Source organism: Anomaloglossus baeobatrachus, chromosome 3, assembly GCF_048569485.1.
Source record: "Anomaloglossus baeobatrachus isolate aAnoBae1 chromosome 3, aAnoBae1.hap1, whole genome shotgun sequence".
Lineage (NCBI taxonomy): Eukaryota > Metazoa > Chordata > Amphibia > Anura > Aromobatidae > Anomaloglossus > Anomaloglossus baeobatrachus.
The window spans coordinates 428,112,509-428,136,446 of NC_134355.1; the positions used below are offsets into that span (position 1 = coordinate 428,112,509).

Genomic DNA, 23,938 nt, shown 5'->3' on the forward strand with positions numbered 1-23,938 from the left:
GCACCGGTACCGACACTGGAGACCCGACCGAAAACCGTGCAGAGAGGGGGTACTCGGACCCTGAAGCCAGGACCGAATCCAGCGATCTAGCTAATTAACTGATTGAGGGCAGGATTATAGGTCCTGTCCCAACCAAAGTCCCGAAAGAAGACAACCACCCACAGATAGGGATAGGGCAACCGCCTGGGCCCATAGATCCCACGGGTTAGCGCCTGCGGGCACGGCTCCTTAGGCACACAGCAAGCTGGGAGCGGACTCCTGAGTTCCAAACCAGGCAGCCTACAATACAAAAAAACAGTGCAGAGGAAAGGACAGTGACCACCAGCCCGGGTGGGGGACCAGAGTACAACCGGCCGCAGCGGCCGACCACTAGCACCTTGGTTTACCAAAAGACTTGTGTGATTCATTCAATTGTGAGTAGCCAACTATCCCCTGGTTCATCTGGGCGTGCAAGTGTGACACCCTGGACTAGCCAGGTAGTCACAGACATGACACCACACACACCCCTTCCCCGGACAGGTGACAACAGTCAAACAGAAACCCTTGTTGCCACCCTCCAGGGTCTGCTGTCCACACCAGGTGGGGCGGAGCCAGGCAGTTGGCCCCGCCCACTGAGGAGTTCACAGGCCTGGAGGCGGGAAAACAAAGACAGTGCAGTGCAGTTGAGTCAAGTGAGTGGAGTGGAGAGGAGAGACACGCATGGGCAGACCTGGGATCAGGCCTGCCACGGACTGTCTAGGTGTCTGGGTCAGAGCCCAGGTACCTCCAGCAAGGTCAGCAGACGATGGTGGCCATCTGCAGACGATGGTGGCCGTCTGCAGGAGTTGGCGCACGGTCGGTGGAACCGTAGATCTGGGGTCGGGCAGTGGCCCGCCAGTACCGAACCGGGGAGCCGATTGGAGCCAAGCACCAGGCAGGGTACTCAGACCTCGACTAGGCTAGAAGCCGCCCTGATAGTCAAATTTACTGATTGCGGTCTGGACTTCAGGGGTTCATTCCCACCCAAGTCCCGACTGATGGCAACAGCCCAACCATCCCGGATAAGTGCCATTGCCACAGGCAAGAGATCCAAAGGGCCAGCGCCTGCGGGCAAACGGGCTCCTACGGCCCCTTACACGCCGGGAAGCGGACTACCTTGTCTAGGCACCGGAGTCATTCACAACATACCACAGGTGCAGGGAAACGACAGCCATCACCAACCCGTCCAGGGAGAACACCGCAGCCGGCTGTGGGCCCCATCCATCCTGCCGTTTGGTTTATCAAAGACTCAGTTTTTCCTGTGTCAGAGTGAGTACACCAGTGCCGTCAGGTACCGCACCGCGCTGCACTGCGACCCTGCGCCCTGCACCCCGGCCTGCATCCCTCCCCGTACGGGCCCCCAGGACCATCGCCCCTGCCCACAGAGGGGTTAACACGAAGCTGCATAACACTGTCACCGGGAGGCCTAGTCAATGGCAGCGGTGGTGTCCATCCTACAATCACCGCAACCCGTGGGTGGCGTCACGAACTTTACTAAACAACCACCCCAAACCCCTGCGTGCTCCGCCACTACATCTTTCCAGAGCGATGTGAACCCCGGGTTCGGAGGCGCTCGATCCACCGACACGTGAGCCCGGATCCGAGCGGCTCGGCGGCCACAGCCGAGGCCGCGGGGCGGTACACAAGGCCCTGCCATCACCATACCCTGCACAGAGACACTGGGCCCCGGGGCAACTATCCCTACCCACGGAGGGGTTAACATCCGGCTGCCATTACATCTCCCTCGGGTAGCCCACAACAGAAGCGGTGGTGTCCCACTTCACCACACACCGTGGGTGCCGTCACAGACATTCTACAATCAATCCCGTACAAATATGTCCCCCTTTTATTCGGAGTGACCGCGAGAGCCCCGGGTCCGAGGAACCCCTCGAGCCGTACCGTAGGCCCTGGATCCATGCAGCGCCGGCTGCTGGCACGGGGGCGAAACATATCCACTGAGTGTAATTCATGAGAGATGCAATAAACAGAACAATACACTACAAAAATAATGTACATACTTTGCTTGCAGACTACCAAAATATATGCATGTCCTCTATTTACCTGTGACAGGCAAGAGGGAAGTGGTGATGTGGGTGTAAAAATAATAAGTCTGCTACATTGTTATAAGCTCCTAATAGTCAAAGCCCAATATGTTTTGTACTGTTTGGGCCGGTCGGCGCATGGTTTTGCTTTGAAACGTACACAACATGCAATAATAGAAAAACACTATAGAAAATAAATGTCAGAACATTTCATAATCCTTATCAACACATCTGTGAAAAAAATCCAGAAACAGTAAAAAAAACAACTAAGATATAAAAGCTTAGCATTGGTTTATGTAAGAGTCCATGTTGCATTCACGGTTTTATGTATTTAAATTGAAAAGTGGCATTCCTTTGTATGGACTGAGACACAATGATAAATTACCATGGATTGCCATGACAGAGTTTTCTGTGTGACTAATATTGAGTAAAGTTGATACACACGGCACTTCTGAGGGGGTGCCCAAGTAGGGTTCAAAACCGTCTCAAGTAGATGTAGAAACTTGGCACTCGAGATAAATGTGAATAGTGCTTTTCATTTTGAAGAACTTGTAGGACCAGCACAAGTGCAGAGGGTCCTCAGAAAGTATAGCAACTTGTCAAACGGCGTAGCTGGGTATGACGCGGTGTCCACCGATGTCTATGTTGCATTGATGACCCTCTGCATGCACACTGATGACGGTCTTTGACCGAATTGTCTGTGCTTGTACTGGTCCTACCAGTTCTTCACAATAAAAATCACTATTCACATTGATCTTGAGTACCAAGTTTCTACATATAACTTTGAGTAAAATCCACACTTTCTTTTACAAACCTTTGAGATCTGTTCCAGGTAATAATCCACAACATCTTGAGGCTCAGGTGAAGGGTTCTGTTGATGTTGCCTTATTTCTTGCAACATCCATTCTTTCAAGAAGCGTAGGTGTTTGTACATGGCCTGTTGAGGACCTGGGAGACGATGCATGAGCCATGGGAAAGCATCATAAAGCTGAATGCAAAATGAAAGAAACATTTTACAGTTTAGATGCATGAAAATACTTTAATTTCTAATATTTTCTTTGTTGTACTCCCCATGTAAGGTCCTTAACTATGCAATAATTTTATTTTTCATTTGAATTAACTATTTAGTATAAAATGACACATTTTATGCTGCAGGTCGATATGATTATGGCAATATAAAATATAAATACTTTATATATGTTAGTACTTTTTTTTTTACTGTAAAAACATAATATTTATCATTCTCAATACAGTATTCTGAGAAGGAAACAAAGGAATGTCAAGCATCTTTTTACTCCTTAAAAATGTTTCTTACTTCGAAATTCACATTTAAACTCCAGTAAAAGCATATGGATCCCCATGTCCCAGGCCACACTTACCTCGCTTACGCGTTTCGGAACACGTTTTTACTCATAGGCATACAAACATATACTGGCCCCACATTTAAAAAACATGAAATCTTCGTCAGTACGTATAAAAAGCAGACCATTTTCAGGACAATATTTCCCAAAAAGTATATAACATAAAAACCTATATAAATTGTAATACCATGCATGGTATTATATGGCAACATGCGTGGAGTGCAATAAATATTCTATAGGCTGCACTATATGTCCCATGAAGAAGAAATTATCTGAACATATTTCCACTTCTAATCCTGAATCATCTTCTACTCGGCGATTCATCTTAGGGCTATCTAAGCACTTTCATGACATTCATAGAGGCAACATGAGCAGTTTTAGAGTTAATGGTAGTGATGGGCGGACTCGCAGATTTGCAGGATCTGCAGAACTAACCGAACTTAAAAAAAAAAAAAATCGGCTCTGGCCCGTAATTGATTTCAGATATCTGGCTGGACGCCGGTCCCCATATATGTCTATGGGGACCAGAATCCGGTGCTTAAAAATGGTGGTAGTAGGGATAGGGGGATTGGAGCAAGGACGCTATACTTACAGAGTCTCCGGCATGGTTGTAACTGCTCCCGCAGCCGCTTACTCCATTTCCGGGGCCACTAATTATTGCTCATCCATATTCACTGCTTTCCCCACCCACCGGCAATGCTTGCATGTGTGATTGGTTGCAGTCAAATGCGCCCCCAGCTTGTCTGACTACGTGTGATCACAGACCCTGTCTGCGGCTCTATCATTTCGTGGTGTAAAAATAAATAAATAAAAAATTGCCGTAGGGTCCTCCCGTATCATGATCCCCAGCACAGATATACCACATGGCTACGGGCTGCAGCCCCCAGCCGTGCGCTCATCTTGGCTGTGTATCAAAATAAGAGGAACTTCATGCAGCTTTTTTATTATTATTCAAATAAATCATTAAAAAAAACGGCGTGCAGTCCCCCCAATTTTGATACCCAGCCATGATAAAGCCCGACAGCTGGGGGCTGGTATTCATAGCCTGTGGAGACCCATGCTTAGTGGACCCCTCCAGCCTAAAAATAGCAGCCTACAGCCTCCCAGGATTGTCTTATCCTTTAGAAGTAAAAAACAGAGCTTTACCTGGCTTTTCCCAATTGCCCCGGTGCAGGGATAATAACGGGTTAATAGCAGCCCACAGCTGCCAATAAGTTCTAGATTAGTAATGGGACCTGTCTATGAGACCCCACCATGACTAATCTGTAAATGAAAAGAATTAAACACAAACACCAAAAAATCCTTTATTTGAAATAAAATGCAAAAAACACCCTCTTAAACCAATTTATGAACCCCCAGAATACACAGGTGCATCATAATCCACTCGAGGTTCCACGACATTTCCAGCTCTGCTACATCTGAAGGCACAGTCCATGGCCATAGAACATGACCGCCCACTGTGAGCTTCAGGCAGAGACTGAGCCCGGCAATGAGCAATTATATCACTCAGGTTAGTTGCAGTCAAAGCTGGAGGTTCTCATGGTCCCCCACCTGTGATTGCAGGTAACCTCACCTCGGGTCCCTGAGTTTACTGAAATTACCTAAGGTCAAGTTACCTGCTGTCACAGGTGGAGGACCATGGAAACTTCCATCTGTGACTGCAACTAATCTGAGTGACATCACCGCTGATCACTGAGGCTTTGGCTCTGCCTGAAGTTACAGCAGGTGGTGCCTTCAGATTTAGCAGAGACGGGATCATCGTGGGACCTTGTGTTGATTACATCGGCCCTTCAGGGATATTTTAGGGGTTACTAAAAGGGTAAAATATGGTGTTTTTTGTCTTTTATTTCAAATAAAGGATTTTTTGGGTGTTTGTCTTTATTTCTTATTTCATTTATTTTTTTGTCATGCGGTGTTCAGGTCCACACTTGTGGGGTGCTGCATCAGCCAACATGAGGTCCCCTAGCTGCTCAGTCTCAGCCAGGCATCAGCTGAGTCTTTACCACTGCTTTTCAGTCCTACAGGAGTTAATTCCTGTATTGTGGTGTGCAGTTATTGGAGACTCAAGTTGCTAATTCCTATTCAGCTGTCTCATCCCTATTTAAGGCTGGAGAATCTGTTTGTTTGCTGCTGATAATACAGTATCTTCAACTTAAGCTCCTGTGATTCCAGTCTTTGTGGCGAACCTGTTTGTAGTGACCTGTAGTTTGCAGTTTGATTACTGTGGAAGTTTCCCCATTGTACATTTGCTTCTTTTCTTATACTTTATTCCCTCCCTCTGTTTGCGTGCAGTGTATACAAGTTTTGTTTTTTCCCCATCCTGGTTGTGTGTGGGGCTATTTACGGTGTGTCCAGTCTGCCCGAAGGGTGGGGGAGAGGGGGAGTAAGAACAGGGTTCAGACAGGAGTCAGGGTCACACTGGGGTTCAGACCTAGCTACCATCAAGCCTACCTCTGAGATAAGACAGTGCAGTGACCCCAGTCTGAGGGGCAGTTAAAGTGTCCCTATTTAGTAATTTTATACCCCGTGATATCTTTTCACTTACAGATTAGTAATGGTGGGCTGTCTCAAAGACCCTCCCCATTACTAATCTAGGACTTAGTGGTAGCTGTGAGCTGACATTAACCTCTTATTACTCTGATTGCCACTGCACCAGGGCAATCGGAAGAGCTGGGTAAAGTTCTGGGATCATCACATCTAAAGAATGTGGCAATCGTGGCCAGCATCAGGCTGCTATTTTTAGGCTGGGGGCCCACTAAGCATGAGACTCCCAAGCCTGAGAATACCAGCTCCCAGCTGTTGGTCTTTTTCCTGGCTGGGTATCAAAATTAGGGGGATTCCATGCCGTTTTGTTTTTTGGACACACCTTCTCATTCAAAGAGTTTTCTTTATTTTCATGACTCTAAAAATTGTAGATTCACATTGAAGACATCAAAACTATGAATGAAAACATGTGGAATGAAATACTTAAAAAAGTGTGAAACAACTGAAAATATGTCTTTTAAGACATATAAAATATGTCTTATTATATTATATATATAATATAGGTTCTTCAAAGTAGCCACCTTTTGCCTTGATTATTGCTTTGCACCCTCTTGACATTCTCTTGATGAGCTTCAAGAGGTAGTAACCGGAAATGGTTTTCCAACAGTCTTGAAGGAGTTCCCAGAAATGCTTAGCACTTGTTGGCCCTTTTGCCTTCACTCTGCGGTCCAGCTCACCCCAAACCATCTCGATTGGGTTCAGGTCTGGTGACTGTGGAGACCAGGTCATCTGGTGTGCGTAGCACCCCATCACTCTCCTTCTTAGTCAAATAGCCCTTACACAGCCTGGAGGTGTGTTTGGGGTCATTGTCTTGTTGAAAAATAAATGATGGTCCTACTAAATGCAAACCGGATGGACTAGCACGTCGCTGCAAGATGCTGTGGTAGCCATGCTGGTTTAGTATGCCTTCAATTTTGAATAAATCCCCAACAGTGTCACCAGCAAAGCATCCCCACACCGTCACACCTCCTCCTCCATGCTTCATGGTGGGAACAAGGCATGTAGAGTCCATCTGTTTACCTTTTCTACAAAGACACGGTGGTTGGATCCAAAGATCTCAAATTTGGACTCATCAGACCAAAGCACAGATTTCCACTGGTCTAATGTCCATTACTTGTGTTCTTTAGCCCAAACAAGTCTCTTCAGCTTGTTGCCTGTCCTTAGCAGTGGTTTCCTAGCAGCTATTTACCATGAAGGCCTGCTGCACAAAGTCTCCTCTTAAAAGTTGTTCTAGAGATGAGAAGGTGTGTGTAAACTTTTGGTCTGTACTGTAAAACTGGAGACACCAGAGTATATTATGCCAATAAAAATCTATTTATTTGAACAATTTAAAATCCATACATCATTCAATAAAATATAATCCAAGATTCAAAAAATTTCCTGACATAAAAAAGCAGGGACACTGCGAGAAATACTAATGCATAATAATAGTGCGCAATATATTCTGTAAAGAGGCTAGTAACAAAATAAACGTAGTTTTCCCACCTCTTTCTGCACAATATAACACACAGAGCGAGTCAGTACTATGGCTTTCTAAAGTTTCTTTGTATTTTAATATATAGAGCATGTGCCCAAACAGCAAAAAAATGCAAAACCAAACCAAGAAGTATCCCAGACTCCCATGAAAAAATTAGATAAATACAGGGAAACTAAGTGAAGTACTTACTGGCCTGACCAGTAATGCAGCAATGTCTCCACAGCCTCTATGCACGTTATAATATACAATCTTCATCAGGAAGCGCTGTGAAGTGGTAGTCGGCTTCACACAGTCTGATCAGAATGTTAAACCAAGAACCTCATGTGCAGATATGTAAATTTTTGCCTATCGGCATTAAATCAAAGTATGATTTTTGGATGTGCGGTTCATGTCTTTTTCTCCAGCTACAGTGCCTTGCGAACGTATTCGGCTCCCTTGAATTTTTCAACCTTTTCTCACATTTCAGGCTTCAAACATGAAGATAAAAAATATAATGTTATGGTGAAGAATCAACAAGTGGGACACAATTGTGAAGTTGAACGAAATGTATTGCTTATTTTAAACTTTTTAAAAAAATAAATAACTGAAAAGTGGGGCGTGCAATATTATTCGTCCCCTTTAAGTTAATACTTTGTAGCGCCACCTTTTGCTGCAATTATACCTGCAAGTCGCTTGGGGTATGTCTCTATCAGTTTTCACATCGAGAGACTGAAATTCTTGCCCATTCTTCCTTTGCAAATAGCTCGAACTGAGTGAGGTTGGATGGAGAGCGTTTGTCAACAGCAGTTTTCAGCTCTTTCCACAGATTCTCGATTGGATTCAGGTCTGGACTTTGACTTGCCCATTCTAACACCTGGATACGTTTATTTGTGAACCATTCCATTGTAGATTTTGCTTTATGTTTGGGATCATTGTCTTGTTGGAAGAAAGATTTTCTTCAAGAATGGTCCTGTATTTGGCTCCATCCATCTTCTCATCAATTTTAACCATCTTCCGTGTCCCTGCTGAAGAAAAGCAGGCTCAAACCATGATGCTGACACCACCATGTTTGACAGTGGGGATGGTGTGTTCAGGGTGATGGGCTATGTTGCTTTTACGCCAAACATTCGTTTGGCATTGTGCCCAAATAGTCCGATTTTGGTTTAATCTGACCATAGCACCTTCTTCCACATGTTTGGTGTGTCTCCCAGGTGGCATGTGGCAAACTTTAAATTACACTGTTTAAGGATATTTTTGAGAAATGGCTTTCTCCTTGCCACTCTTCCATAAAGGCCAGATTTGTGCAGTGTACGACTGATTGTTTTCCTATGGACAGACTCTCCAACCTCAGTTGTAGATCTTTGCAGTTCATCCAGAGTGATCATGGGCCTCTTGGCTGCATCTCTGATCAGTCTTCTCCTTGTTTGAGATGAAAGTTTGGATGGACGGCCGGGTCTTCATAGATTTGCAGTGGTATGATACTCCTTCCATTTCAATATGATCGCTTGCACAGTGCTCCTTGGGATGTTTAAAGTTTTGGAAATATTTTTGTAACCAAATCCGGCTTTAAACTTCTCCACAACAATATCACGGACCTGCCTGTTGTGTTCCTTGGTCTTCATGATGCTATCTGCGCTTTAGACAGAACACTAAGGGGTACTTTGCACACTACGACATCGCAGCTGCGATGTCGGTGGGGTCAAATCGAAAGTGACGCACATCCGGCGTCGTTGTCGACATCGGAGTATGTGAATCCTTTTTAATACGATTAACGAGCGCAAAAGTGTCGAAATTGTATGATCGGTGTAGTGTTGGGCATTTCCATAATGTTGCTGCAGTGACAGGTACGATGTTGTTCCTCATTCCTGCGGCAGCACACATCGCTGTGTATGAAGCCGCAGGAGCGAGGAACCTCTCCTTACCTGCGTCCCGGCTGCAATGAGGAAGGAAGGAGGGGTTTGTTTTTTTTTAAAAAAAGTTTAACATAAGCAATAAATTTCGTTCAACTTCACAATTGTGTCCCATTTCTTGTTGATTCTTCACCATAACATAAAATTTTTTATCTTTATGTTTGAAGCCTGAAATGTGGGAAAAGGTTGAAAAATTCAAGGGAGCCGAATACTTTCGCAAGGCACTGTATGTTAAATTGCATGGTCTGTCTTCTGCTTTTTTTACTTGAACCAGTACTCCTCCTTTTTGCACAGGTGTTTTTAATTAGCAGGAGACTGCAAGGGGGCATTTTGCCTTCTTGTTCTCTGCTACCATACTGAGAGCTTGTGGAAGGTGAGTTGGCCAGCTCCTTTCGCAGGGTGCCGGAGCTGTGTGGTGGCCATTGTTGTGGTGGTTTTGTGTCGGTGGGGCAGTGTGGCCTGGAGTCATGGCGACATAGCCTTGCAGCATGGGTGTTGTAAAGCACCAGGTCACCTGCTCTGCTGGTGCACTGTCACTGTGGCGGTGGTTGGCACGTGGTGGCGCACCTTTAACGCTTCAACTAAGTTAGGGACCCACTCAGAGTTTCGCCGTGATGTGGCAGTGGGCTTCATCCAGTCTGATCAGAATGTTAAACCAAGAACCTTGTGTCAGGTATATACATTTTTGTCTAGTGGCATTAGATCAAAGTATGATTTTTGGATGTGCGGTCTATGTGGGGATTTTGCAAGATAAGAGCAAAAATACATACAATTTTTACACAATACACCCATGCTCAAAAGTGTGCATCTTTTTTTTACTAGGTCACTGGGATAAATCACTTAAAAAGTAACTTTTCACTACAGAATTCAGTTCTCAAATCTGTCTATTACTAGGAGAACTAGAAGAATAGATGACAGCTGCTGCCTTTAGAAGTCTATGATTCAGAAGGCAGGAGAAAAGCACCGCGCCATCGCGCCAAACCACAGGAGTCCAGATGATGTAAATAAATCCTTTTTCTTTATTTTCTCAGGTCTACGCGTTTCAGGGACATATCCGTCCCCTTCCTCAGGACAATGTACAGAGAATACTATCTGAATTATCTTTCCGCTGCGGGACCGCTGCCTCCCACACCATCTATATGCCTTCAAAGGTGTTGTGACTGGCACAACCCTACCAGGTGAGTGTCTTCAGCTGACATTCCCCCCCCACGTGTTATACCTGGTAAGACCCTATTTGCGCCTTTTCTTTCCACAGCTTCTCTTGCCTTTAGAAGTCTATGGAGAGATACTGGGCAGAAAGACACTGTGGAGCTCCTGAAAAAATTACCAAGACAATTAGATCTCATGTTAATACCTTAACCCCTTAAGGACATTAATGAGAAACCATAGAAATATAGGGGTAATTGATGGTGTAAATATAAGGTAATTGATGGGTAAATAAACATGCCATATAGTTTTCTTTTAAGCTGCTTTTTATTGTAGAAAATGTGCATAAATACAGCCAGAAAACATTGGCAGATAGATGAAAAACCCGAATGATTACAACATGTAAAAATACCAGAAAAAAGAGGTTTGGAGGAGGAAAAGTAGTCCCAATTGGGGAATAGCATACCCTTGGATGAAAAACATCGGAACAAATACAAGATAATAAGGATCACAGTCCTAACAGTTAAACTCCTATATTCAGGATTAAAGTAGCTTTTTGAAACAGCCTCAGTGAAACACGTGTCAGACCTGTCCCAATTGTCAGGTCTGGCATCCCTCTTGGCTCTGTGATAGCAGGTAGGTCTCCGGGTTTCACTTTACCACCAAGCCACTTTAATCCTGTATATTATTTATCTGACAGGACATACTTATGGAGTTTATGGTGGATAAACAAGTGACCTTGTGTGACCTACCCTGTCTTCTACGTGTTATATACAAATTGTCTCTCCAGTTAAGGAGACAAACTCTAGCACAGCGCCACCTATTGGAAGTAGCGATCCTAAAAGTCACAAGTGGATTTTTAACAATCCTTTGCAATATGACTCAGGATATATAAGCCAGATCAGAATCCCAATTTGCAGACACGGTGTTTCGGGGTGCTTCCCCTCGTCAGTGCAAAGTATGGGGGTGTCTGATCTGGCTCATGAGAAAGCTATGTGGGGACCACGGGGGAACACTATTCTCCTTAAGGAGACTTTGCAAGCCAGTCTGGCTGCCAGGTAAGGGGACTTATAGCTGCCACGCCCCTCTAAGAAATATTCAAATTGTCTCTCCAGTAAAGGAGACAAACTCTAGCACAGCGCCACCTACTGGAAGTAGCGATCCTAAAAGTCACAAGTGGATTTCTAACAATCCTTTGCAATATGACTCAGGATATATAAGCCAGATCAGAATCCCAATTTGCAGACACTGTGTTTCGGGGTGCTTGCCCCTCGTCAGTGCAAAGTATGGGGGTGTCTGATCTGGCTGATGAGAAAGCTATGTGGGGACCACGGGGGAACACTATTCTCCTTAAGGAGACTTTGCAAGCCAGTCTGGCTGCCAAGTAAGGGGACTTATAGCTGCCACGCCCCTCTAAGAAATATTCAAATTGTCTCTCCAGTAAAGGAGACAAACTCTAGCACAGCGCCACCTATTGGAAGTAGCGATCCTAAAAGTCACAAGTGGATTTTTAACAATCCTTTGCAATATGACTCAGGATATATAAGCCAGATCAGAATCCCAATTTGCAGACACGGTGTTTCGGGGTGCTTGCCCCTCGTCAGTGCAAAGTATGGGGGTGTCTGATCTGGCTCATGAGAAAGCTATGTGGGGACCACGCGGGAACACTATTCTCCTTAAGGAGACTTTGCAAGCCAGTCTGGCTGCCAAGTAAGGGGACTTATAGCTTCCACGCCCCTCTAAGAAATATTCAAATTGTCTCTCCACGTGTTATATAGGAGTTTAAGGCTGTGTGCACACGTTGCGTTTTTTACCACGGAAACACTGCGTTTAGAACCGCAGCGTTTCAGTGGCAAATTGCATGTGTTCAGCTTTCCCAGCAAAGTGTATGAGAAAGCCGAAAAATCAGTGCACACGCTGCGTTTCTAAACGCAGCGTTTTGGATGCCAAAAATCGGTGCGGAAAGAAAAGCAGCATGTCACTTCTTTTGTGCGGTGTGGCTGCGTTCTCTCCCCCATTGAAATCAATAATGCGGGTCAGAACGCAGCTACACCGCAGTGAGCTGCTTTTTTGTTGCGGTCCGCGGGCTTTGTCGGCATACAGAACGCAGGCATTTACCTGGAAGTGAGGTCAAGAGGTTTCCTGTTGACCTCACTTCCTGGCAAAGTCCTGGAAAGCCCCCGGTGTCGCCAAAGTGCCCGCCCCGACCCCCGACCCCCCTCCCGAAAATCCAACATGGCCGCGCGCACAGTAGCGCACCGGCCGCAACCTACTCCTATGATTTCTGTCGCATGTGCCTTGAGACATGCGACAGAAAAATGCCCCCCAGGCCCTGCCAGGTCACCCCCTATTCCCCCCGGTATTCCCCCTTACCTGTCCGGTCGCAGCGCTGATCCCCCGCGGCCCCCTCCTCCTTCACAGCAGACGCCGGTCAGTGCGGTCACATGTGCAGAGCAGCTGACAGCCAGCACTGTGTTCAGAAAGCTGTGCTGGCTTCTCGCACTCTGCAGCTGTGACCCGGGGAGAGTGGGTGCAGATTTTTGGCACCCACTCTCCTCAAATGGAGGGTCTGCCCTCCTAGAAAATGGGGGATACGTTCCCTGAACGTGCCCCCATATTCTAGAAGGTCCAGAGCCAACGTAACGTGGGACGTCCAAATGGATTTCTGCGGACCCCTTTTTTTCAAATTTTTTGATTAAATTGGAGAACAAGGGAATGATTTCGGGAGTGTTTTTTCTAATAAACATTTTTTTGTCATTTTTTTTTTCTTTTGTTTACTGTTAATTAGTTATGTCTGGTATCTGATAGACGCCGTGACATCACTAATTGCTGGGCTTGATGCCAGGTGACATTACACATCTGGTATTAAACTCATTTATTACCCCGTTTGCCAACGCACCAGGCGCGGGATGAGTTGGGGCGAAGCGCCAGGATTGGCGCATCTAATGGATGCGCCACTTCTGGGGCGGCTGTGGCCTGCTATTTTTAGGCTGGGAAGAGTCCAATAACCATGGCTCTTCCCACCCTGAGAATACCAGACCGCAGCTGTCAGCTTCACCTTGGCTGGTGATTTAATTTGGGGGGACCCCACGTTATTTTTTTTTTTAATTCTTTATTTATAAATAAAAAAAAAAAGCCTGGGGAGCCCTCCAAATTGATCACCAGACAAGATGAAGCTGCCAGCTGTGGTTTGCAGGCTACAGCTGTCTGCTTTACCCTGACTGGCTATCAAAAATAGGGGGGACCCCACGCCATTTTTTTCATTTTTTTTTTATAAATACTAAGCTAGGCACCCTTTAGTGCCACATGAAAGGTACTAAAGGTGCCAGCTTAGAATATGCAGGCGGGGGTGGGACGTTAAATATATTTGACATCCATTCATCCATTGACGCTTTTTTGGCTGTGTGCCCACAATCAGGTTTTGCAGTGGTTTGGGCGCTGAGTGTTTTCCCTGCGTCCATAACACTGCATTGTGCAGTAGAAGCACAGTGGAAGGATTTTTGGAGATCCCATGCCCACTGTGCTTCTTTTCTCCACAACATAAACTGACCGGTGGTGTGGCTTCCCGAGCCTCAGCATGTCAATTTATGCTGTGGAGACGAGAGTGCTCTCTGCAGGTAGAATAGAGCTAAAGTCCACTGCAGCCTGAACCCAAATCGTGGGCATGGGCAGCTGCGTTCTCCCGTGGACAACACTCACATCTCTGCAGGAAGGCTGACACTGTGTACTAGACGCCATGTCGCTGGATCACGGCCACATAGCCTAAAAGTAAGAATATTGTTGCTACAGCAACATTTTGGGTGAAGTGGCTGTGGATTCAAAATGCTTAATATACTCCTGAATAAAATCCTTGAGGGTTGCAGATTCCAAAATGGGGTCACTTGTGGGGGTTTTCTGACGTATAAGTACCCAAGGTGCCCTGCTAATGTGACATGGTGCGCAAAGTTTATTTCAACTTTTCCAAAATTCAAATGGTGCTCCTTCCATTCCAAGCCCTCCCATTTATCCAAACAGAATGTGGAGAAGAAGGAAATGACATCACAGGTTTTTTTTTCCAAAGGTCTGTGTTCAACCAACTTTACTAACACTGACAAGTCTTAAAAAACGCACCTATAAAAACGCATGAAAAACGCATGAAAAACGCATGCGTTTTCGATGCGTTTTTCTCAAAAAGCATTGTTTACAATTCTCCCCTCTGCCAGAGGGTGCGTTTTTTTCCGCGCTGAAAAAAAAGCAACGTGTGCACATAGCCTAACTGTTAGGACTGTGATCCTTATTATCTTGTATTTGTTCCTATGTTTTTTATCCAAGGGCATGCTATTCCCCAATTGGGACTTCTTTTCCTCCTCCAAACCTGTTTTTTCTGGTATTTTTACATGTTGTAATCATTCGGGTTTTTAATCTATCTGCCAATTTTTTCTGGCTGTATTTATGCACATTTTCTATAGTAAAAAGCAGCTTAAAAGAAAACTATATGGCATGTTTATTTACCCATCAATTACCTTATATTTACACCATCAATTACCCCTATATTTCTATGGTTTCTCACTGTGGAGCTTCTGCAGCTTCTAGCGATTAGAGCCTGCGGAAGGGAAAATTGGTAAAAAAAAAAATATATAAGTGGCCCACAAGTATAACATAATTTACACACAACAGCTTATTCTGAAAAGTCAACTGAAATTTGTTTTTTTACAATTTTCCCAAGTTTCTTGAGTTCCTATACAGAGGTGTGAATTCAGAAAAAAGCACAAATACTGTAAATGTGGTGCCTTTATCCATGTTCTTTTGCAGCATTTTAAAATAATCAGCAGCAAACTGTTACTGATTCCGCATTTTAAAACTGCATGAGAGTAAAAGGTAATATTGACCCTACTTACCTGACCAAAGTGAGTACCAAAAAAATTAGCAACAACATTTGTAGAATCGATAATATGATGGAAGAAGTCGTCTTTCAGTGAGTAGTTATGGCCGAAATTCACAGCAGTTATCACATTAGTGACAGCATTCATAATACAGCAGTTAGGGTCAGCGGCACTTCCTGAAGGATCAATTAAAAACAAGTAAAATTATATAATATGGCATAAATGAAAACACAAAGCAACACAAACAAAACAAATTAATAAAAAAGTAGACACAAATTTTGTTATGAGTATAATTTAATATATATATAGATAAACTCACGAGTAGAGATGAGCGAACCTGTCACGGTTCGGTTCGAGTTCGGGTCGCCGATCGGGCGTCTTGTTCGAGTTCGGTTCGGCGAATGTTCGACGAACCAAACTCGAACCGCAGAGGAAACAATGGGAGGCAATCACAAACACATAAAAACACCTAGAAAACACCATCAAAGGTGTCCAAAAGGTGACAAACAACTCACAACACAACACAAACACATGGGAAAGTGACAAGGACATATACTCATGCGAAAACAAAAGAGCTAAAACACAACACAAACACATGGGAAAGTGACAAGGACATATACTCATGCGAAAACAAAAGAGCTTGACAAGGAAAAAGAGGAGGAGACACAGATATATGAGTATATGCAAGGAAACATCGATGCCATTACTGTGCAACTTGAGCCCTGCTCATTTTAGGCTTCCAATCTGGATAAATTGCCTGAGCTTGCCACGTACGCCTTGGGGATCTTGTCGTGTCCTGCAGCCAGCGTTCTCTCTGAACCTGTCTTCAGTGCTGCTGGGGGTCTCCTGGCAGATAAGCACACGTGTCTGTCCACTGACAATGTGGACATGGCTCTCAGAGGACTTTTCTTCCCCTGGGTCAGCCAGGGGAGGCGAAAGGCACGCGTATTTTTGAGAGTGCTTCATGCAAAGCATCTTTTTCTTTTTCAAAAGGGGGGTCAACTGATGCCAGTCAAGTGGGGTGTGTGTGGCCCAATTAGTGGCAACGAGGGAGACTGTGATTGGAGTCCCCTCGCTGTGTTTCTAAAAGAACCAAGATGAACAAGTCATGGCTCTCAGAGGACTTTTCTTCCCCTGGGTCAGCCAAGGGAGGCGAAAGGCACGCATATTTTTGAGAGTGCTTCATGCAAAGCATCTTTTTCTTTTTCAAAAGGGGGGTCAACTGATGTCAGTCAAGTGGGGTGTGTGTGGCCCAATTAGTGGAAACGAGGGAGACTGTGGTTGGAGTCCCCTCGCTTTTGAAAAAAGAACCAAGATGATCAAGTCATGGCTCTCAGAGGACTTTTCTTCCCCTGGCTCATCCAGGGGAGGCGAAAGGCACGCGTATTTTTGAGAGTGCTTCATGCAAAGCATCTGTTTCATTTTGAAAAGGGGCATCAACTGATGCCAGTCAAGTGGGGTGTGTGTGGCCCAATTAGTGGCAATGAGGGAGACTCTGGTTGGAGTCCCCTTGCTGTTTTTTACATGATTTTCGAAGTGCATGACATGCCTAAGAGGTTTAGTTTCGGCATCTCAAACTTGTTAGCTACAGAAAGGCTGCCTTTACACCCTTTTGTCACCGAGGATTTTCGAGACCTTATGCCCATTGCAGTGCCCCAAGAGCCGATGGCCATTTGCCACTCCTTCTCCAAGAAATGGGTGCCCGCGCTAACACAGCAGGTCGCACACAACATCACCGCTTCCTTGAGAAACTCTGTGTGTGACAGGGTGCATTTCACCACAGATACTTGGAACAGTAAGCATGGACAGGGGCGTTACATGTTGCTGACTGGGCACTGGGTAACTATGGTGATAGATGGAGAAGTGTCTGCTGTACAAGTCTTTCCGTCCCCACGAGTTGTGTGTTTAAATCCTTCCTCTGTATGTACAAGTTCCTTCACTGCTTCTGCCTCATCAACCTCGTGTTGTTCCTGCACCTCAGCCCAAACCCTGTGTGGTCAGGCCACCCTTCTTTGTAACTGCGCCCAAGAAATCCCACACACCTCCTTACTATGCTGGCAGCAGAGCTCAAGGCCATCAGGCGGTCAAATGTTTACTTTGAAATGTAGGGGAAATGTGAGACACCGCTGAGGAATTGTGGACGGTTAGCTCTGTAGAGTGAGACCGAGTTTCATCAATGTTTGTCTCCACTCAACCAGCAGCCAGGGAATGCTGGGTGCGACAATGATGCTAAACAGTCTGCAGCCCTTCTTCAGGGCAATGTGACACACGTGCCTTGTATGGCTCACGTGTTGAATCCGAATCTCCAGCAATTTTTAAAACACTATCCCGGCCTACATGTCCTTCTGTCGAGGGCACGGTGTAACGCCTGCCTGGATTGACACACTCAGACGGGCTGTAAAGGATAGGCTAGAGGGAACCCACTCACCAAGCTGGACCCCCAGAACCCTGAAACCCTTTAATCCCTATACAGTGATGTTGAATGACACAGGGCCCAAGTTGATCAATACCTGTGGAAGGCTGCAGTTCCAGAGAATAGTAGTTATACAGGGTCAAAACATTAATTGAGGAAGAGGAACAGAATGGGATGGACAGGACTTAATCAGAAAACAAGCAGAGGTGAAATGCAAATCGGCCAACGAGGTACCTAAACAGCAAGCAGGAAAAGTAGTCAGGTAACAAGCACACAAACTCATAAAACTAAACTGGGGGTAACAGTAACCAGAGGTTCATAGCTATGTCTGGCAGTGGTCTGCAGACAGGATGGGCATAAAAAAGGGTGTGGTGTCTTCCCATTGGTTGTAGCTGAATGATGGTACTTCATCTGTGAGATACCCACCAGCTACATTCAGCCAGAGATTCTGCATCTGTCAAGGTAATGCAGCCCAGTGGGTGAGCATAACCTGCGTCCACCTGCGCCGCTGGCATCAACTCCTCTCCCATCATCAGCACTATGCATGAAAGGAACACGTTGTCACCTGGCGACCGGAGTACAAATTGACGGAGCGGACTCCGTTGGTGACTTAACAGCCGTGTGCGGCAATGATGCAAAACTGTCTGCGGGCCATCGTCAGGGCAATGTGACACACGTGCCTTGTATGGCTCACGTGTTGAACCTAATTCTCCAGCAATTTTTAAAACACCATCCCGGCCTACATGGCCTTGTGCAGCGGGCACACTCGCTATGTGCTCACTTCCATCGTGCGCACACAGCAGCTCAACAACTTTCGTCGCTACAGAAGTCTTTAGGTCTGGTGGTTAAACGCCTGAAATGCGATGTGCCGACACGCAGGAATTTGAATCTGCACATGTTGCAGCGTTTGTGGCAGCACCGCCGAACCCTGCTGCAATACGTTATGACATATAGCCTGGGATAACTTGATCCAGAGGTGGTGCAGATCAAGGACCTATGCACCCTTCTACACAGTTTACAAATGTCGACGAAGATGTTTAGCACTGGCAATGCCATTCTCAGCATGACAATTCTGGTCATCTACATGATGGAGCACACTGTAATTATTATTCGGAGTCAGGTGTTGGGACAAGAGGAAGGGGAGGAAGTACAGGAGGAGTCATATGCGGAAGGGATAACAAGATCTACGAGGTCCAGATGGTCAGTGGCACCTAGGCGGCAATCATGGTGAGGGAGAGGGATTAACAAGGGCGCATAGTATCAGCAAAAAGTGTTGAGAAAGGTGCAGGAGCCCATGAAGGAATGGAGGACGAACTGGCGATGGGCATGGAAGACTCAGCAGATCAGTGAGAGCTTGCTCACATTTCGGTTGTGCGAGGTTGTGGGGAGAGGGCAGAGGAAGGAGGCACGATACATGGCCTAGTACAGCGGGCACGCTCGCTATGTGCTCACTTCCATCGTTCGCACCCAGTAGCTCAACAACTTTCATCACTCCTGAAGTCTTAAGGTCTGGCGGTTAAACGTCAGAAATGCGATGTTCCGACATGCAGGAATTTTAATCTGCACATGTTGCAGCGTCTGTGGCAGCACCGCAGAGCCCAGCTGAAATACGTTATTATGACGTATACCCTGGGCTAACTTGATCCAGAGGTGATGCAGATCACGCTGCTGGAGTGATGTCAGATCAAGGACATATGCACCGTTCTACACAGTTTACAAATGTCGACGCAGATGTTTAACACTGGCGATGACATTCTCAGCGTGACAATTTATGTCATCTACATGATGGAACAGACTGTAAGTATTATTCGGAGTCAGGTGTTGGTCCAAGAGGAAGGGAGGAAGTACTGGAGGAGTCATATGCGGAAGGGATAACGAGATCTACAAGGTCCAGACGTTCAGCGGCACCTTGTCGGCAGTCATGGTACGGTGGGGGAGAGGGATTATCAAGGGAGCATAGTATCAACAAAACAGTTGAGGAAGGTGCAGGAGCCCAGGAAGAAATGGAGGACGAACTGGCGATGGGCATGGAAGACTCAGCAGATTAGTGAGAGCTTGCTCACATTTTGGTTGTGCGAGGTTGTGGGGAGAGGGCAGAGGAAGGAGGCAAGATTCTCACCTCTCCGCCACCAACACACCAAGGACTTTGTCCTCCTGGATGCTCAAGACACATGAGCGCCTTCTTGCTGCACTACCTACAACATGACCCTCGGATTGTACGAATTACAAGTCATGCTGACTGCTGGGTTGCCACACTGTTAGATCCCCGGTACAACACAAAATTTTGCGAAATAACTCCTGCCATAGAAAGGGACGCACGTATGCAGGAGTATCAGCAGAAGGTGGTACGCAATCTTACATCTGCTTTTCCACTAAACACCAGTGGTACACAGAGTGAATCTCAACGCTTTTTCATCGATAGGAGGAAATGGTCTTACTTGTCCACATCTGAGGGACCGAGGGCTGGCTGCTGTGCTGAGACGGCGTTGAGTACGGTGTCTCTGCAGAGTTGCATTTTTGGTCATATACAAACTGAGTTGAAAAAGGACAGATGCTGGTGGAAAGGGGAACAGGTGTGTTGGAAAGGGTAAAAAAGTTTGTGTCCGTGGGTTTGGTGGTTAAGCAACATTAACATTTGCTGAAGAAACAACATCTGGTATGGTGGGACTGGCAGATTTGGATAAGGTAGTACATACTATGTTACCGCTGTCGTGGAAACCACTTTCCTGGGAGAGCTAATTTAGGGTGAGATGCAAAGTGATCTCCAGATTTGCCAATGTTGGTCCAATTAATAGCGATGCATCGGAGACAAACACAAGAACACACAGTCAATGTCCGTGTACCAGGCTTTGTCTGAATCTCAGATGCCCAAACAGTAGTTTATTAAAACCACAAAAGAAAAGGGGACGGCTTAGTACATGACCAAAAATGGAATGAAAGTTGAAAATAACAAAATCGTAAATTATGGACCCTGCTGAATTCCTTAAAACCAGATCTGTCCAGTTTTCTGGACCTTCAGTAACAAAGAAACTTTAGACAAAGGCCTCTTTAAAGCGACTACACCCAGTGCTATTGCTTTTATGAATAACACTTACAAAGCTAATACAAAAATACAAAATTATTAAACATATATAAATTGCTTAAATGATAATCAAAACTTAATATAAAATATTAACCATAACAATTCCTCCCTTTTTATTATTTACAGACAATTTATCCATCAGCTATATCCCCATGCTATGACAGCATGGAGGGGCCAACCCCGTTCACCGATAGATATCTTGTTTGTAAATTTCATCATATATATTTACTAAGGGAGCACTGAGATATTTTTCACATGTGGTAACTGACGGCCTGTGATACTTGATCTTAAGTGTCTCTTTTCATTTTGTTGTCATAACAAATTCACCAATTCTAGCAGCTACATACACTAATAGTACCAACATTCCCATCTGTAGAATGCCCATCAGCCACCCAGTGATACCTGAGAACCAAATTGTCGGAGACATTTGTCTGCAGCTCGGTTATATAGGGAATGTTTGGGTAAAGCACTTATATCTAGAACACCATGAGGAAATATAAAGGTAACGGTATAAGGCGTGCAGAGGTGTCGATCCCCTCTGCGCCCCGGGGAAGTAATTTCTAGGCCTGGTGACCACATACTAGATATAAATCCTTAGGAATTATGCAGTGTATTATGTCAGTGGTTCTCCCAACACAACACATATAAGTCAAACGTCCTTTGCCTCGAAGGTTTGGCACACCAATTTCAGCAGTTTTTGAGACAGACCTCATTCCTTCAGGATGTCTTAGACTCAAAATGTTAGTTAAATTGGTAAAGTTGTTCACAAGTCTACACAGAATGTGTAAACCACAGTTCACTATTGCTCAAAACATTCATGGTCACTTTTCTGGAAACAACTATCATTACAAATAATCACGAGTAATTGAAGTACTCTCACAGTTTTTCCAGTCCTAAGAGTGGGAGCATCACAGGCTTAACTTATAGTCCTCATATAGGATCAGGGGATCTGCAAGATATGGCATAGAATTAGAAGATATTGGGCTCGGAGTGCATATCCAACAGTTCTTAGTGCTTTAGAGTCCATATCTTGGAACAGAACTTGGTGATGCTTTATCAGTTTGTTATCACAGTCCTCTTTTAGTGCCTCATTGATAGGACAAGAGGTACAGTTGCCATCAGCATAATCCAAAAGGCAGAGTGGTTATCTTTGTATCTTTGCCTTGGATCTTGACAGAAGTGGCAGTGGTTAGCATCACTTAGAATGGCTCCCTGGATCTAGGCTCCAATGGTCTCCTTATGTGTCTCTTGACCACGACCCAGTCGCCTGGTGCCGGTGTGTGTGTGCCGCTTATAAACTTGGGGTCTGGGATGGAGGAAAGAACACAGTTATGAGTAACAGTCAGATGTTTGTGCAACTCAGCGACATATTCAGTGAGAAAAGCATACGAGGCCTGCAATTACTGTGGTAAATATAATTCTGTCTCAGGAATACTACCAAACATTAATTCATATGGGGACAGCTTCTTTATACCTCTTCGGGCAGTTCTCACTGAAAGCAATATGATGGACAAGCAATCTACCCAGGAAAAGTGTGTTTCCTCCATGCACTTTAATTTAAGAGTACCGTTAAAGCGTTCCACCTTCCCACTACTTTGTGGGTCAAAGGGAACGTGGAAAGCATGTTCTAATCCCAAAGTAGCCATGATCTGTTTCATTTAATTCTCCATTGAAGTAAGCACCTCTGTTACTTTCTATAGTTTTGGGAAACCCATATCTGCAAACCACCTTACTTATTACTTTCTTGATGGTAATTGTGGTCTTTATATTATCTTTCATCACGGTCTAAGCTTCAGACATACCAGGACATATTCATAACTTCCCACCTTAGGCAGCAGTATGTAGTCCACCTGCAGTCTCTGAAATGAGTAATCTGGTTTTGGTGCTGAATTTCTGCGGAACTCAAATAGGCCTACCGGGGCTGTGTTTTGCACAAACAAGACATACTTTGCAGCCATATTCGGGAACCCTGGGGCACATCAGTTTTGCAGCACTACCGCACACGTCACACCTTTGCACCGGGGAATGTGCCAGGGCAGCCATCATGGGGAACAGGCAGCGAGGGAGGCAAATCCGGGTGTTTACCTGCCATACCACTGACTCTGACCGTACAGCGCATTGCATTCTGTTCGTTTGAGGGGGCCTGGGTCTGGAAGACCTGAAACAGTTCACGATCAACGGCCACTGGGGCCGGTACGGTGCCAGCCTCCTTTGCTGAAAGGTGGCGCCCCGCACTCTCGGTCACTAAGCTCCCTTAGAGGGCTATGTCTGTTATGGCCAGTATTCCTGTCAGAGGTAGTCTTGCTGCTTCTTTAGCCGGCTTATCGGCCAGTGCATTCCCTACTGCAAGGGGAGTTTGTTCCCGTGCCGATACTTTGACTATGGCTGCCCTTTGGGAAATGGTGAGTGCTGCGAGTAACTGCTCTACCGCCTGCGCATACTTCAGGAAATTACGGTTCCGCCAAATGACGCCAAAGTCGTGTGCTACCCCAAAAGCGTATTGTGAGTCAGAAAATACATTACTCTTCTTACCTTTTCCCAGACTGCACATTACAGCGAATGCCTTCAGCTCAACCTCTTGCGCAGAGTAGCTCGAAGGGAATGGTTCTTACTGCCTTACCATTGTGGACTACTGCATACCCGGTGATGAACAGTCCTTGATCATTGTCCAAAGCTATGGAACCATCTATAAAATACTCAGCAGAGGGGTTAGTGAGTGGTACATCAGTGATATTTGCCAAGTCCTTTGTTTCTGCCTCCACCAATGCCTGACAGTCATGTGTCATATCAAACTGAACTTCATCTGCTAGTTTGAAAAACAGGGGCAAGTCTTGTCTCACGGTCTCTCCCACAGGGGCAGGTCTTGTCTCATGGTCCCTCCCTCAGGGGCAGGTCTTGGCTCACGGTCCCTCCCACTTCCCCATCCAAATATTCGCCTCCCTTTTCTACAATCCACTGTTAATCATGCAGCTGGATTTAGACCATTACAGTTTGAGAGCATTATGGGGGAATGTAAAGAGGGAAAAACTTAAGATTTGTCCGGCCTTTATACTGAAAGATGGTGGGTCTGAGCCTGTTGGAGTCTTTCAGATACAGCATGAGGA

At 45.5% G+C, this 23,938-nt stretch overlaps 1 protein-coding gene across 5 annotated transcripts in view; it reads right to left on the minus strand.

Annotated features, from left to right (window-relative positions):
* Window positions 1-23,938, minus strand: part of LOC142296588 (cytochrome P450 2J2-like) — a 300,252-nt gene that overhangs the window by 77,005 nt on the left and 199,309 nt on the right. For 4 of the 5 annotated variants that reach the window (XM_075340375.1, XM_075340377.1, XM_075340376.1 and 1 more), the window contains 2 exons: window positions 15,355-15,515; window positions 2,875-3,048 (listed from right to left, as the gene is read on the minus strand). In XM_075340375.1, the coding sequence (XP_075196490.1) occupies window positions 2,875-3,048; window positions 15,355-15,515 (335 nt within the window). The remainder of the gene's footprint in view (window positions 1-2,874; window positions 3,049-15,354; window positions 15,516-23,938) is intronic. The other variant, XM_075340379.1, reaches the window with a different exon arrangement.